This window comes from Oncorhynchus keta, chromosome 10, assembly GCF_023373465.1.
Source record: "Oncorhynchus keta strain PuntledgeMale-10-30-2019 chromosome 10, Oket_V2, whole genome shotgun sequence".
Lineage (NCBI taxonomy): Eukaryota > Metazoa > Chordata > Actinopteri > Salmoniformes > Salmonidae > Oncorhynchus > Oncorhynchus keta.
The window spans coordinates 37,609,551-37,626,969 of record NC_068430.1 but is presented as its reverse complement, the minus strand read 5'-3'; the positions used below and the strand labels follow the sequence as shown (position 1 = coordinate 37,626,969).

Below are 17,419 nucleotides of genomic sequence, written 5' to 3'. Positions count from 1 at the left end.
TGCGATGCTTGAGGAGGGCGTTCTTGCAGGAACCAATGGGATGCTCGAAGGGGGGCCTGAATGTGAATGTCGAATTGCGGGCCGCAATCACACACTATTGGAGAGTTTTGCATCTGCATATCACATGTGTACATGGAATTAAATATAAATTAATCCCATTTCATTCTAAAATAAAAATAAACAAATTAAAAGAGGATGTTCTATTCCATTGATCACAGATAGGCACAGACACAACAATTGAGAACTATTTAAATAGTGGCAAATTTCTACTGTCTAACAGAGTGACTACATAATGAGAGCATAATAAACAACAGTGTATTTTCACAATAGGTGATGGCAATTTATAGGTAATATTGGGATTTTTGACAAATAATGTTAAATGCATTTGGTTCATTTTATTTATAATTGTACCAGATATTCTGTTCATTGGATATAAAGAGCATAGGAAATATGTGAGTTTTTGTCTTTATTTCATAGCAAGAACAGGAGACTTGGCTAAAGTTTACATAATAACTTCTACTAAATCAATCTGTGAAATGTCTTCATACCAAAACAAAGTCACCTCACACATGTTCCTTTTGAATATTTATTCATTCACGTAGACATTTTTTAAATATTTTACAAGAAAATATATTCCATAAATCTCCACATGTCACGCGGTAATCCTGCATTTCATGAACAACACTGACATCACTGGCTGTATGAAGAGGTGCACTCGATTTGTTTCGCCTGGCGGGCAAGGTAGGCAGAGTTAGTACCCTAGACGAGAGCCAATGGGGAATGGTACAAAAAAGGAAAAGTCAGACTACCCATGTCAGGGTCAAGGGTGAAAGGTTACGGCTGCTCCTGGGAGACACAGCGGAACCCTAGGTTAGATGCAGAGCTGTCAGGGGTGTTCTGACTCCGTGCTGCACACCTGTACCTGTAACAGTATGACTGGAGTGGTATAGAGATAGAGGGAGAGAAACAGAAAATCATGCGTCAATGTACATTAGATTGGTAGCAATGTGCATTAGATTGGTAGCAATGTGCATTAGATTGGTAGCAATGTGCATTAGATTGGTAGCAATGTGCATTAGACTGAAAGCATCCAAGACACAAAGAATATATATTTTTAAAGTGCTCATTTTGGAAAGTAAAGTTTCATTTAGCTTTCACCAATCCACAGTTACGGCAAATCAGTGATTACTCCATAGAATATAGAATGTAGGATGGGAAGGATGTACAGTACCAATCAAAAGTTTGGACACGCCTACCCATTCGAGAGTTTTTATTTTATTTTTTACTATTTTCTACATTGTAGAATAATAGTGAAGAAATCATAACTATGAAATAACTCATATGGAATCATGTAGTAACCAAAAAAATGTTGCACAAATCAAAATATATTTTACATTTGAGATTCTTCAAAGTAGCCACCCTTTGCCTTGATGACAGCTTTGCGCACACTTAGCATTCTCTCAACCAGTTTCACGAGGGAGTTATCTGGAATGTATTTCAATTTACAAGTGTGCCTTGTTAAAAGTTAATTTGTGGATTTTCTTCCCTTCTTAACTTGTTGAGTGTAGGGGGCAGTATTTTGATGTTTGGATGAAAAACGTACCCAAATGAAACTGCCTATTTCTCAGGCCCAGAATCTAGAATATGCATATAATTGTCAGATTAGGATAGAAAACACTCAAAAGTTTCCCAAACTGTCAAAATATTGTATGTGAGTATAACAGAACTTATATTGCAGGCAAAAACCTTGCATGCCTTCATTACATTTAAAGGGATATCAAACAGATTCCTTTTCCTATGGCTTCCACGTGGTGTGAACAGTCTTCAGACATAGTTTCAGGCTTTTATTTTGAAAAATGAGCGAGAAAGATCACATCACGTCAGTGCATAGCTGGGTGCCAGCAGCGTTTTGCATGCACCAACAGAGTGGAGTAGACATTTTCCTTCTCTCTCCTATTGAAGAAGATACAGTTCGGTTGAAATATTATCGATTATATATTGTAAAAACAACCTAAGGATTGATTATAAAAAATGTTTGACATGTTTCTACGAACTTTACAGATACTATTTGGAATTTTTGTCTGCCTCGTCGTGACCGCTCAAGCCTTTGGATTTCTGAACATAACGCGCCAACCAAATGGAGGTATTTTGGATAAAAAATAATCTTTATGGATCAAGGAACATTTATTGTGTAACTGGGAGTCTCGTGAGTGCAAACATCTGAAGATCATCGAAGGTAAGCGATTCATTTTATTGCTTTTCTGACTTTCGTGACCAATCTACTTTGCTGCTAGCTGTTTGTAATGTTTTGTCTGCTGAGAGAGATGTTCTTACATAAACACTTTGTATGCTTTCACCGAAAAGCTTTTTGAAATCTGACACGCCAGGTGGATTAACAACAAGCTAAACTGTGTTTTACTATATTGCACTTGTGATTTCATGATAAATTCATATTTTTAGTCATTTAATTTGAATTTGGCGCTCTGCAATTCAGCAGATGTTGAAGAAAATGATCCCACTAACGGGATGGGTGCGTCAAGAAGTTATTGCGTTTGACCCAATCAGTTGTGCTGTGACAAGGTAGGGGTGGTATTTAAGAACAGCTCAAATAAGCAAAGAGAAACGACAGTCCATCATTACTTTAAGACATGAAGGTCAGTCAATCCGGAAAATGTCAAGAACTTTGAAAGTTTCTTCAAGTGCAGTCGCAAAAACATCAAGTGCTATGATGAAACGGGCTCTCATGAGGACCGCCACAGGAAAGGAAGACCCAGAGTTACCTCTGCTGCAGAGAATAAGTCCATTAGAGTTGCCAGGCTCAGAAATTGCAACCCAAATAAATGCTTAACAGAGTTCAAGTAACAGACACATCTCAAGACTGCGTGAAGACCATGGTTGAATTGCTGCAAAGAAACCACTACTAAAGGACAGCAATAAGAAGAAGAGACTTGCTCGGGCCAAGAAACACGAGCAATGGACATTAGACCAGTGGAAATTTGTCCTTTGGTCCGATGAGTCCATATTTGAGATTTTTGGTTCCAACCACCGTGTCTTTGTGAGACGCAGAGTAGGTGAACGGATGATCTCTTTGAAGCATGGAGGAGGAGGTGTGACGGTGCTTTGCTGGTGGCATGGTCTGTGATTTATTTAGAATTCAAGGCACACTTAACCAGCATGGCTACCACAGCACTCTGCAGCGATATGCCATACCATATGGTTTGCGCTTGGTGGGACTATCATTTGTTTTTCAACAGGACAATGTCTCAACACACCTCCAGTCTGTGTAAGGGCTATCAGATGACCTGGACTCCACAATCACCCAACCTCAACCCAATTGAGATGGTTTGGGATGAGTTGGACCAGCAGAGTGAAGAAAAAGCAGCCAACAAGGCCCAGCATATGTGGGAACTCCTTCAAGACTGTTGGAAAAACATTCCAGGTGAAGCTGGTTGAGCGAATGCCAAAAGTGTGCAAAGCTGTCATCAAGGCAAAGGGTGGCTGTTTAAAGAATCTAAATTATAAAATATATTTAGATTTGTTTAGCACTTTTTTTGTTCCTACATGATTCAATATGTGCTATTTCATAGTTTTGATGTATTCACTGTTATTATACAATGTAGAAAATAGTCAAAATTAAGAAAACCTTTGAATGAGAAGGTGTGTCCAAACTTTTGACTGGTACTGTATTTTGAAGTATTTAAACAGGGCCAACGTTTGTTTTACAATCACAAAGCCCGTTAGATTGAAGTCCTTTCCTCCTTCACATGACCCCCTCAGATGAAACAAACCCAGGTTGGTGCTTGGGAATCGTTTTGCATGCTGTCAATCGCAACACCAAGGCAACCAGAGGAGGCGGGGCTAATAGCTCAGTTTACTGTGGAAGACAGCATATTGGGCCTCCCAGAAGATCACCTAGCAACTGTACCAGGAAAAGTAGAAGTATGTTTTTCCCCTTAAATCATTCCCCCCTTTGCTGTTAAGCGGGTGGAGATTGTATACAGCTCCCTTTTGTTACTAATTACAACAGTACGTTGTGTAATTCAAGCTGAAAGACTCTTCTACATGGGCATAGAAGTCAAACACACACCTACACACCAGAGCCGGTCTCTGAACCACCCACACACAGACAACACACCCCTCCATACAGAAAGGCCCACTGAACTTTTTTTGTGTGTGGGTAGATCAGCTTTAATATTGCAAATAGATGATGGTTTCCATCAATGTAATTGTCTGCATCATTTCCAATCTCCCATACATTGTTTTGTAAATATAAGCTTTTTTTTGTATATATTTTCTTTATAATTTCCCTTAACCCTACCACCCCTCCTCTAATTGGAGTAAACAAATGGACAACACGTAGGCTTCTACTTCCTTCCAGATTATACATACTATATACATTTTACGGACACAGTATATTTTACAACAGTAATGTAATTCCCACTCCCATCTCTGAAGACCATCTAGTTTTGATTTCAATTTGCCATATGTTTTTCAACTATGCTTCGATATTTCACAACCTTTCTATTCTCATAGTTTTTACATATTGTAAATTAAAGAAACATTTTTGATAGGAGTATTATTATATTATTGATCGATTGACTATGACTTTTTAAAATCACCCAGCAGTGCTATTTTAAGAGTTAACTCTAGATAAATGTTGTAATTCTTCAGCCATTCCTTAACCTGCAACCAAAAACAAGCTACATATTGAAAGTACCAAAACAAATTATTTAAAGATTCGGTCTCTTTGCAGCAAAATCTGCAGAGCTGGGATGGTTGTATCCCACTGTACTTGATTGCAGTAGGCTAAAGCAGTGGTTCCCAAACTGTGGGAGGTGCGAGGGGTCGGCAAGGGGGGCACGCCCCACAGTTTGGGTACCACTGCTTTTTTCAGAGACCGACTAGGCTCTGGTATGTATAAGGTGTGTGTTTGACTTCTGTAGTTGCAATTTTGAAATTGGTTAGTGCACCATTAGTTTTCCTCTTGTCATGTCAGTCATTGGATACCTTCGAGAAAAATGTATAACTTGTCAGAAATGTACAAATCAACTAGCCCATGTCAGCTAATGTTTTTTAGCCCATAGATCACTCAAATATCACATGAATACACATTAGACATGGGAAAATGTAGAGAATTGCAAGAAAATGAGCTTTAAACCTGCTAAATGTTCTCTCCACCATCAATAGGGGTGTGAACAGTTTGAGTGATGAACAGTGCTTGTGGCCATAGAAATAGTAATTGCATGAAGGTTACCTTATGGCACATGTAGGAGCCTCCTTTCTTCACTCGGTCTGTGCCTGATGGTGGACCTGCCTGCAAAAGGGAGGAGAGAAAATATCAAAACATCAAGAGGAAATCCTCACAGATGTGACATAAAAAGTGTGTGTGTATTACCGGGTTGTGCCGTTCATCTGTGGTGTGGTGTACAGTCCACCAGTCAGATGTCCACTCCCATGCATTCCCTACCATGTTGTACAGGCCATAGCCATTTGCAGGAAATGACTTCACCTGCAGACATAGAAAGATATGAGAAAGATAATTTCACATTCTACACCAATAAGGAGTCCCAAATTATTGAAATAGCGTTGCAACTGTTGCATGGGAAGCATATTAAAAAGAGCTATAAACGGATAATTAAACATCACATTTTAGAATAAAACACTTCTCCAGACATTCAACACAGTATGTTTTTTTGCATGTGTAAAAACAAAAGGTTTGGGGTCACTAAGAAATGTCCTTATTTTTAAAAGCAAAACAAATCAAATCTGAATTGATCAGAAATACAGTGTAGACATTGTTAATGTTGTAAATGACTATTCTAGCTGGAAATGGCAGATTTTTTAATTTAATACCTACATAGGCGTACAGAGAGCCCTTAAATCGAACCCACAAATGCTGATGCTCCAGATACTCAACTAGTCTAAAGGCCAGTTTTATTGCCTTCTTTAAATCAGAACAACAGTTTTCAGCCGTGCTAACATAATTGCAAAAGGGTTTTCTAATGATCAATTAGCCTTTTAAAATTATAAACTTGGATTAACATTTCTACGTTTTTAACGGTAATGTATACATCATAGAAAGTGTAACCCAGAAAGACCTGTAAAAGAATGGAGCTGATAAATCTCAGCAGCCATTGAAGTGAGACCAATCATATCAAATTGCATAATTTCACTATTACTATGCAATTCATGAATGTTCTCAATGTTATTCATGTGATCTAGAGCAGCTGTGAGCCGCTGGCGTTGTGACATTCTTAACTTGATTATCTCTCTAATCTCCAATGACACACAGTTCCTGTTGGTAATCAGAGGCTGAATCAGAGATCAACTTCCTGTTTCATCACAATGGATTGTGGGTAAGGGCCACCCTGCCTCCCCAACATGGGAGTAAACAGACTCCCCCGAGCACTTTGTTTTCACAGTCTTTCAGTCAATTTTACATACTGTATTTAAGTCTCTCTCTCTCTCTCTCTCTCTCTCTCTCTCTCTCTCTCTCTCTCTCTCTCTCTCTCTCTCTCTCTCTCTCTCTCTCTCTCTCTCTCTCTCTCTCTCTCTCTCTCTCTCTCTCTCTCTCTCTCTCTCTCTCTCTCTCTCTCTCTCTCTCTCTCTCTCTCTCTCTCTCTCTCTCTCTCTCTCTCTCTCTCTCTCTCTCTCTCTCTCTCTCTCTCTCTCTCTCTCTCTCTCTCTCTCTCTCTCTCTCTCTCTCTCTCTCTCTCTCTCTCTCTCTCTCTCTCTCCCCATCTCTTACTGGTGAGGTTTTAGTGTACCCGTCCTCTTCTGAGTTGTGTGTGGGGAACTTTCCCTGCCAGAGGTTGGCATAGTGCTGTCCTTTAGGTTTCAGTTTGTTCCCCCACGGGTAAACTCTAAAATACAGGAACATAGGATCAGCAGTGGATAAAGATAGGCACTACTAGAACTGTGCAAGGATTGAAAGGTATACTGTAGGAATAGTGGCATATAACATATTATAATCTGTGTGATTTGAGCCCTGAATACGGATTGGCTGACAACTGTGGTATACCTGATTGTATACCACGTATGACAAAACAAATATTTTTACTGTTTTAATTAGTGGGGCGGCAGGTAACCTAGTGGTTAGAGCGTTGGACTAGTGACCGAAAGGTTGCTCGATCGAATCCCCTAGCTGACAAGGTAAAAATCTGTCGTTTTGCCCCTGAACAAGGACGTTAACCCACTGTTCCTAGGCCGTCATTGAAAATAATAATTTGTTCTTAACTGACTTGCCTACTTAAATAAAAGTAAACATTAAAAAAATTACATTGGTAACTATTTTATAATAGCAATAAGGCACCTCAGGGCTTTGTGGTATATGGCCAATATACCATGACTCATAGCTGTATCCAGGCACTACGTGTCGCGCCATGAGTAAGAACAGCCTTTAGTCGTGGTATATTGGCCATACACCACACCCCCTCAGGCCTTATGCCGTACTGCTTAAATATACTTCATCTATATACAGTGCCTTGCGAAAGTATTCGGCCCCCTTGAACTTTGCGACCTTTTGCCACATTTCAGGCTTCAAAAATAAAGATATAAAACTGTATTTTTATGTGAAGAATCAACAACAAGTGGGACACAATCATGAAGTGGAACGACATTTATTGGATATTTCAAACTTTTTTAACAAATCAAAAACGGAAAAATTGGGCGTGCAAAATTATTCAGCCCCTTTACTTTCAGTGCAGCAAACTCTCTCCAGAAGTTCAGTGAGGATCTCTGAATGATCCAATGTTGACCTAAATGACTAATGATGATAAATACAATCCACCTGTGTGTAATCAAGTCTCCGTATAAATGCATCTGCACTGTGATAGTCTCAGAGGTCCGTTAAAAGCGCAGAGAGCATCATTAAGAACAAGGAACACACCAGGCAGGTCTGAGATACTGTTGTGAAGAAGTTTAAAGCCGGATTTGGATACAAAAAGATTTCCCAAGCTTTAAACATCCCAAGGAGCACTGTGCAAGCGATAATATTGAAATGGAAGGAGTATCAGACTACTGCAAATCTACCAAGACCTGGCCATCCCTCTAAACTTTCAGCTCATACAAGGAGAAGACTGATCAGAGATGCAGCCAAGAGGCCCATGATCACTCTGGATGAACTGCAGAGATCTACAGCTGAGGTGGGAGACTCTGTCCATAGGACAACAATCAGTCGTATATTGCACAAATCTGGCCTTTATGGAAGAGTGGCAAGAAGAAAGCAATTTCTTAAAGATATCCATAAAAAGTGTCGTTTAAAGTTTGCCACAAGCCACCTGGGAGACACACCAAACATGTGGAAGAAGGTGCTCTGGTCAGATGAAACCAAAATTGAACTTTTTGGCAACAATGCAAAACATTATGTTTGGCATAAAAGCAACACAGCTCATCACCCTGAACACACCATCCCCACTGTCAAACATGGTGGTGGCAGCATCATGGTTTGGGCCTGCTTTTCTTCAGCAGGGACAGGGAAGATGGTTAAAATTGATGGGAAGATGGATGGAGCCAAATACAGGACCATTCTGGAAGAAAACCTGATGGAGTCTGCAAAAGACCTGAGACTGGGACGGAGATTTGTCTTTCAACAAGACAATTATCCAAAACATAAAGCAAAATCTACAATGGAATGGTTCAAAAATAAACATATCCAGGTGTTAGAATGGCCAAGTCAAAGTCCAGACCTGAATCCAATCGAGAATCTGTGGAAAGAACTGAAAACTGCTGTTCACAAATGCTCTCCACCCAACCTCACTGAGCTTGAGCTGTTTTGCAAGGGGGAATGGGAAAAAATTTCAGTCTCTCAATGTGCAAAACTGATAGAGACAATCCCCAAGCGACTTACAGCTGTAATCGCAGCAAAAGGTGGCGCTACAAAGTATTAACTTAAGGGGGCTGAATAATTTTGCACGCCCAATTTTTCAGTTTTTGATTTGTTAAAAAAGTTTGAAATATCCAATAAATGTCGTTCCACTTCATGATTGTGTCCCACTTGTTGTTGATTCTTCACAAAAAAATACAGTTTTATATCTTTATGTTTGAAGCCTGAAATGTGGCAAAAGGTCGCAAAGTTCAAGGGAGCCGAATACTTTCGCAAGGCACTGTATATTAGTAGTGGGGTTGTTACCTCACACACACATTACACTACCTCTCCTGTAGGCCCCCTCTGCATGCGTACTCCCACTCAGCCTCTGTGGGTAGTCTCTTGTGGGCCCAGGAGCAGTAGGCCACAGCGTCCTGCCATGACACATGCAGCACAGGGTGGTCCAGCCTGCTAGCACAACCAGGTTATGGTTAATAATAACATCATAATACATGGTAATTTAGTAGTATAGAAACACATACTGTATACTTTGTACATTTGGCTCAAGCAGGAACCAAACACACAACTTCAACCTGAGTCATAAGAACCATCAGTTTATCAACAGATCTCACATCTGTGACATACAGATACTGGTAGACACTGGATCTCATTAGAATGAGCCAGTATAGCGATGTAACACCTACCTGTCTGTGATGGTGGAGTCAGGGCCCTCAGGGTGCCTCCAGTCTGCTCCTCTGACAGGCAACCACCAGGGGGCAGCAGCCACCTGACAACCACAACAGCTGCTATGTCACACAGGTAGACAGAACACAACTTATCAGGAACTGATGTCATGGTGGTCAGGCCGAGTGTGCACTGGCGCACACACAAACAAAAATGCACAAACACACAGTCTAATAGTTGAGTGTGAAGGGGGGAGTAGTGCTACATTCCTAAGCAAGCAGTGTTTACACACTCTTTCGCCACCTCTAAAACACTCTCCTCTCCCAGTCCCCGCTTCAACTGAATCTGCACCCCATGTCTATAGTCCACCAACAGTCTACACATAACATAAATCTCTCTCACTCCCTCACTCTCCCCTCTCCCCCCCTCTCCCTTTTCAGAGAAATAGAAAGTTTGAAAGTTTGAATCGACATTGTGTGTGTGAAATGTTAAAACACACTTACAACACACCAGCCAGTGTTAGAGAATACTTAAAGGACACCAGGCAGGTGCCACTTTGGCCTGCTCTGTGGCTGTTGCTCTGCATTGTAAAGCTCTGCCATCATACAGGGGTGTTTGTTTTCTTCATTTGACTCCCAAAAAAAACAGTGTTTTTTACACAACTAAAAATAACAGTGTAAGATTTTGGTGTCTTGACTGGAAAAAGGTGTCAACAGCCTTCAAAAACACATGTGCTTTCCTAAGCCAATGCGTCAGTCACACTAAACAACTCAGCTTTGGGAGTACATCACAACAGGTTTGAATAAAAAATGGAATAAATAATTGACTCCAACCTAATGCACAGGGATCTGTATAGTAATAATGAGGTAAAAGATACAGAGAAAAAAGCAGGAAGTTCAAACAGCATTCCAAGTTCCAGAAGGAAAACAAAGCGTGTGAAGTAGTAACCTTGCTCTCTCAATCACCATGTTAACCAGTGAGGACATCCATCTGTGACTGATTACATGCTAATGTGTGTGCCCCAATATCCTCCATCCCACGAGGACAACAGTAACTAACTTCCAGTTTTCAGAGTAAGACTTGTGCGCATAGGAAGTTGTTTGTAAATACATATCATGTTTACAGTTGGCTATGTTGAAATCATACTGTAATCTAATTTGATGACATTGAATTCTGGCTATGTTCAAATCATACTGTAATCTAATTTGATGACATTGAATTCCAGTACTATGTGTCAGTACGATGGGTGTGTGTATGTGTGTGTGAACCTTTAACAGTTACTGGCATTTTTCAAATAAAATGTTATTTGTCACATGCGCCGAATACAACAATGAAATGCTTACTTACAGGCCCTTAACCAACAATGCAGTTTTAAGAAAATACAAATAATTAAAGCAGTAAATAACAATAGGGGGGATATATACAGGGGGGCTATATATAACGGTGTAAGATGTTGGTGTCTTGACTGCAAAAAGGTGTCAACAGCCTTCAAAAACATGTGACTCTTGTTTAGAAGCCTCTTGGACCCAGACTTGGCACTCTGGTACAGCTTGCCGTATGGTAGCAGAGAGAACAGTCTATGACTATGGTGGCTGGAGTCTGACAATTTCTGGGCCTTCCTCTGACACCACCTGATATAGAGGTCCTGGATGGCAGGAAGCTTGGCCCCGGTGATGTACTGGGCTGTACGCACGACCCTCTGTAGTGCCTCTGTAGTGTTGGAGGCTGAGCAGTTGCCATACCAGGTAGTGATGCAACCCGTTAGGATGCTCTCGATGGTGCAGATGTAAAACCTTTTGAGGATTTGAGGACCAATCATACTGATTCCCTCTCATATACTCCATGTTAAGGGAGTTCCACTATACAGCCTAAATGACCTGTACTACCCCAGGGATAATTATTTGGCTGTCTGCTGTGGAGCGGAGTGAAAGCTGCTCAATAATTAAACCAGAGGGCAGTCACCTCTCTATACAGGCTTCAAAGCATAATCAAAGGAGACTGATAAAATGGGGGTCTAGTGGAATGTCATCAGATGACAGAATGAGAAACCACAACATTGCCTCTCCATGGGCCGTAAGACTAACTTTAGACACATGCTCATTGATGCAAAAAAATTGGAGTAATGCAGATGGAACTCAAGTTAGGGCCCTGTGTGTGCAGGACTGAAACAGCTATGAAAACAAGAAGTAGGCTATACTAGCCTGGACGCCCGTATTTTCTTTAGCCAACTCCTGTATCGCTTTTGTCTAGGAAGAGGCATTGTTGAATGCAGAAACAGTCACGCTAGCACCTAGGTTAGATGTAAACAACACTAAAAGAAGTTTACAATAGAACATTGAATGCAGCCGTCACTTAATTTATTCAGCATGATGGATGCACAATACATATCCCTTGCCTTGGGAGAATTAAATGTATCTTCCTATCTTTTTTTGCTCTGAAGGGTACTTACTGCCTGGGATATCTGGCTTTTGACCTCCTCACTCAACACCCCCTCGAACACAAACGAATCTCCAAACCTCTCTGCCTGTAGGAACACAGAATGGGGAGAGAGAAGTGCCAGCATCTTAGAACAATAAATCAGAGAAGGGAGCAATCACTTCTATAGAGTGACATCTGTCAGCATGGCTGTCTCATAGTAAACCACAATTCCACATGTGTGAGGCAATGTATGTTTTCATGTTTGCAATTAATTTGTAACACTCCTGACACTACTTCTGTCTTTGACCAGCAGGTCTCCATTGAGAAAAAGAGACACTTGATATCAATAAGACTAATCTCAATAAAGTCAGATACATTTTAAAAACCTACCTCAGTGATGTAGCCCGTGGCATTGATGAAGCTCTGGAAGTGGCGGTTGCTGACCTCATGAGCATCCATGTAGAAATGGTCCAGGTGCACCCTTCTCTGGGGACCCTCCCCATCCTGGGGGATGCCAGGACTGTCTGTACCCATCAGGAACTCCCCTCCTGGGATCAGGACCATCTACAGGACCACAACAGGGCCATCAGACAACAGACATCTATAAAGAACAGACACATCAGGACCATCAACAGGCACACACCAGGACCATCAACAGACACACACAAGGACCATCAACAGACAACAGATACACATCAGAACCATCAACAGACAACATACACACATCAGGACCATCAACAGACACACACCAGGACCATCAACAGACAACATACACACATCAGAACTATCAACAGACAACATACACACATCAGGGCCATCAACAGACAACATACACACATCAGGGCCATCAACAGACAACATACACACACCAGGGCCATCAACAGACACACACCAGGACCATCAACAGACACACACCAGGACCATCAACAGACACACACCAGGACCATCAACAGACACACACCAGGACCATCAACAGACACACACCAGGACCATCAACAGACACACACCAGGACCATCAACAGACACACACCAGGACCATCAACAGACACACATCTGAACCATCAACAGACACGCACCGGGACCATCAACAGACATACACCATGACCATCAACAGCCAACACACATCAGGGCCATCAACAGACAACATACATACATTGGGGCCATCAACAGACAACATACACACATCGGGGCCATCAACAGACAACATACGCACATCAGGGCCATCAACAGACAACATACACACATCAGAGCCATCATCCGACACCATATGCACATCTGGACCATCAACAGACACACACCAGGACCATCGACAGACACACACCAGGACCATCAACAGACACACACCAGGACCATCAACAGTCACACACCAGGACCATCAACAGTCACACACCAGGACCATCAACACACCAGGACCATCAACAGACACACACCAGTACCATCAACAGCCAACATACATACATCAGGGCCATCAACAGACAACATACACACATCAGGGCCATCAACAGACAACATACACACATCAGGGCCATCAACAGACACACATCAGGGCCATCAACAGACACACATCAGGGCCATCAACATACACACATCAGGGCCATCAACAGACAACATACACACATCAGGGCCATCAACAGACATCATACGCACATCTGGACCATCAACATACACATCTGGACCATCAACAGACAACGGAAATGGTTCTAGAACCATATGATAGACACCAGAACCATGTACAGACACCACCTACACAGACACATACATATTTAGAACAGGGATGGGCAGCTTTGGTGGGGTTGAGGGCCACAAAAAATCTAACTCATCATGAGCAGCCGCAGTTGCTTGCGGGTCTGCGTACCCACATTCACCCCCCAGTCTTGAGATACTTTTTGTTCTATTAGATGATATCAGTCAGTTAACATGACCTATATAAATTAGCTGTTGAAGACTCTCATATAACAAAATGTAAATTATCTCCTAACCCTGTGTTTACAACAGATCTTATTTTCGTTAATCCAAAAACCCTACAAAAACGCCAGTCATTTCCTCATAGGCTTTGTCCAAAGAACCATTTTGGAGTTAGTGCCTACATAAAGAGGTCATTACTATTTAACGTTCTCTATAACGATGTGAACGCTTGATATAATACCTGACTACGAGTATCAGTTTGTTCTCCATTCGTCTGAGTGTCTGTATGCCTTTCATTCGATTTCTTCGAGTATTTGACAGCAGGGTTTTCTGTTATTATGGAGCTTTCCTTCTCGATATCCACAACTGCTTCTCTCTTCAAGTTGTGGCAACCACAGCTCGAGCTCTCTGCCGCCAGCGGAACGATCGTCTCGGGTTCTGCGCCGACAGAGAGTTCTGGCTTGCTTTGAACACACAGCACATCATCTTTGACATTCAGGGAAAATAAGACAAACGCACAATAAAACAACATTGTTGCACCATTCAGCTCAAGACCACTTGTTTGTGGACCGAGCCATGCTTCCGCATTATCAGTCACGTGATCAGTCAGCTGATAACTGTAAGGTTGCAACTCTATACCATAAACATGTAGTCTATCATTTCAGCATACTCATGATTTACAATGTGTGTCATAATGTTTGTGTATAGTTCTTGATTTAAATTTTAATCGCACTTCCTCCAGCAGTGTCTAAAGTTTGGAGAAGTTTCTTTAAATAACGCGCAATACTCACCATACTTTGGGACTTGTAGTCATACATTTGCTTTCTGTTTTGTTAAGTATCCGAAGGAATAATTCATGAAACATCATTTCCCAGAAACCAGTACTGGTATATAATTTTATGAGGGGCAACAGACCTTCACGCGGGGACGAGCGCTCATGTAGCGAACGAACGGAAGGCAAGGTGATTGGATTGAGCTGTCAAAAAAATCGGACTCTACTTGCGGACTGATTCTCCGTTCTATGGATTAGTTGAAAGCGGTATATCGCTGCCATGCTCTCCCGTTGACCCAGCCTCGCGCGTCGCTCTCAACCTCTTACCACAGCAAAGGTAAAGTTGACCACAACTCTGTACAGTTTGCGGGAGCATCCCCGCCTCTTAAATATGTATTGCTTGTGGCGAGGGTAGAAGCGCAACAATATATCTGCACCGACGCTGATTCAACTATTTCCCCCCGAGCTGAGTAACGAGGTTTTGCCAATCTGATATGAAATATAATATAATTTAACAATTGAAGCAACGCAAGTGTTCAAACTGTTGGCTACTCGACTCAAATGTGCTGAAGCTCAGTAAAGTTCGAGTGATTTCATACACTATCCCTTTTTGAAAGAAGATTGAGAAATATGGATTTGTGCTGGCAGTTTGCCCAGTGGCTTGGACATCATGTTGATAAACATGACAGTAACGTTATATCTATGTCGTGCACTGTTGTCTACTAAATGTTAGGCAATGTGGTTTTGAGGTAATATGATGGGCTGAGTTGTTCACCATGTTTTAGTTTTTCTTCGAGTATGTTTCTAAGATGACTGCTCTGAAACTAGGCCTTGAGGTCAGCCTCATTATACTCACTCCTGGGGGATGTTGCAGTGTAGGCAAATAATATGTATGTGTGTAGGCTACTAGACTCGCACAGTAGGAACTCTGTAGACTGAAATGTCACCAATGTGAGCTGGGACTCAGTAGGTGCAGTATGTTCCAGGAGTTTTTCTCAACCAGCCACATGAACAGGAAAACCTCTAGGCCCCATTGACAGCCTATAGTTAGTCTGGAGTTTCTCTGGACAGGTCAAATCTAATTTTATTTGACACATACATGTGTTTAGCAGATGTTATTGTGTTTCTAGCAAAAGGCTTGTGTTTCTAGCTATAAATGCTTGCGTTTCTAGCTATAAATGCTTGCGTTTATAGCTCCAACAGTGCAGTAATATCTAACAATACACACAATTGAAAGTAAAAGATTGGAATTAAGAATATATAAATATTTGGATGAGCAATGTCAGTGGCAGACTAAGATGCAGTAGAATAGGATAGAGTACAGTATATACATATTAGAGGTCTACCGATTTGTGATTTTTCAACACCGATACAGATTATTGGAGGACCAAAAAAGCAGATGCCGATTAATCGGCCGATTAAATTGTATTTGTAATAATAACAATTACAACAATACTGAATGAAACCTTATTTTAACTAAATATAATACATCAATAAAATCAATTTAGCCTCAAATAAATAATGAAACCTGTTCAATTTGGTTTAAATAATGCAAAAACAAAGTGTTGGAGAAGAAAGTTAAAGTGCAATATGTGGTATGTAAGAAAGCTAACGTTTCAGTTCCTTGCTCAGAACATGAGAACAGATGAAAGCTGATTGTTCCTTTTAACATGAGTCTTCAATATTCCCAGGTAAGAAGTTTTAGGTTGTAGTTATTATAGGACTATTTCCCTCTATACCATTTGTATTTCCAGTGTAACAGTATAGCTTCTGTCCCTCTCCTCGCTCCTCCCTGGGCTTGAACCAGCAACACAACGACAACAGCCACCATCGAAGCAGCGTTACCCATGCAGAGCAAGGGGAACAACTACTAGAAGGCTTAGAGCGAGTGATGTTTGAAACGCTATTAGTGCACGCTAACAAGCTAGCCATTTCACTTTGGTTACACCAGCATCTCGGGAGTTGATAGGCTTGAAGTCATAAACAGCGCAATGCTTGACGCACAACGAAGAGCTGCTGGGAAAATGCAAAGAAAGTGCTGTTAGAATGAATATTTACGCACCTGCTTTTGCCTACCACCGCTCAGTCAGATATTTAGATACTTGTATGCTTGTATGCTCAGTCAGATTATATGCAACGCAGGACACGCTAGATAATATCTAGTAATATCATCAACCATGTGTAGTTAACTAGTGATTATGATTGATTGTTTTTTACAAGATAAGTTTAATGCTAGCTAGCAACTTACCTCGGCTTACTGCTTTCGCATAACAGGCAGTCTCCTTGTGGAGTGCAACGAGAGAGGCAAGTCGTTATAGCGTTGGGCTAGTTAACTCTTAGGTTGCAAGATTAGATCCCCCGAGCTGACAAGGTGAAAATCTGTCGTTCTGCCCCTGAACGAGGCAGTTAACCCACCGTTCCTAGGCCGTCATTGAAAATAAGAATGTGTCCTGAACTGACTTGCCTAGTTAAATAAAGGTATAATTATTTATTTTTTTAATTGGGCAAATCGGCACCCAAAAATACAGATTTCCGATTGTTATGAAAACTTTAAATCGGCCCTAATCGGCCATTCCAATTAATCGGTCGACCTCTAATACATATGAGATGAGTAATGCAAGTGATTAAAGTGATTAGTGTTCCAATTATTAAAGTTAACAGTGATTTCAAGTCCATGTATATAGGCAGCAGCCTCTAATGGGATGGCTATTTAACAGTCTGATGGCCTTGAGATTGATGTTTTTCAGTCTCTCTGTCCCAGCTTTGATGCACCTTTACTGACTTCGCCTTCTGGATCATAGCGGGGTGAACAGGTAGTGGCTTGGGTGGTTGTT

At 41.3% G+C, this 17,419-nt stretch overlaps 2 protein-coding genes across 6 annotated transcripts in view; one reads left to right on the top strand and one right to left on the bottom strand.

Moving 5' to 3' along the window:
- Window positions 1-572: 572 nt before the first annotated feature.
- On the bottom strand, window positions 573-14,420 carry LOC118388637 (formylglycine-generating enzyme). 2 transcript variants are annotated; one of them, XM_052526954.1, is made up of 9 exons: window positions 14,055-14,420; window positions 12,299-12,472; window positions 11,940-12,014; window positions 9,511-9,593; window positions 9,152-9,277; window positions 6,749-6,863; window positions 5,396-5,509; window positions 5,255-5,314; window positions 573-936 (listed from the first exon to the last, which is right to left on the bottom strand). In XM_052526954.1, the coding sequence occupies exons 1-9, from the start codon at window positions 14,343-14,345 to the stop codon at window positions 835-837; spliced, it is 1,140 nt and encodes a 379-aa protein (XP_052382914.1). In that variant the 5' UTR covers window positions 14,346-14,420; the 3' UTR covers window positions 573-834. The 2 variants fall into 2 exon arrangements, with proteins under 2 accessions (XP_052382914.1, XP_052382915.1); XM_052526955.1 differs by having other exon boundaries at window positions 9,152-9,274; window positions 14,055-14,418.
- A 238-nt stretch (window positions 14,421-14,658) lies between these two features.
- LOC118388636 (inositol 1,4,5-trisphosphate receptor type 1) overlaps window positions 14,659-17,419 on the top strand; it is a 160,874-nt gene continuing 158,113 nt past the window's right edge. For all 4 annotated transcript variants that reach the window (XM_035777898.2, XM_035777897.2, XM_035777896.2 and 1 more), the window contains exon 1: window positions 14,659-14,922. The gene's annotated coding sequence lies outside the window, so the exon portion shown is untranslated. The remainder of the gene's footprint in view (window positions 14,923-17,419) is intronic.

What these genes read in the sequence shown, in the direction of transcription:
- LOC118388637 (XM_052526954.1), bottom strand. Translation starts at nt 14,345, where the DNA reads ATGTTGTTTTATTGTGCGTTTGTCTTATTTTCCCTGAATGTCAAAGAT. An exon ending in CCACGGGCTACATCACTGAG is followed by an intron (nt 12,015 to 12,298) that starts GTAGGTTTTTAA and finishes GTGTTCCTACAG; the next exon opens with GCAGAGAGGTTTGGAGATTC. An exon ending in AAAGCCAGATATCCCAGGCA is followed by an intron (nt 9,594 to 11,939) that starts GTAAGTACCCTT and finishes TGTGGTTGTCAG; the next exon opens with GTGGCTGCTGCCCCCTGGTG.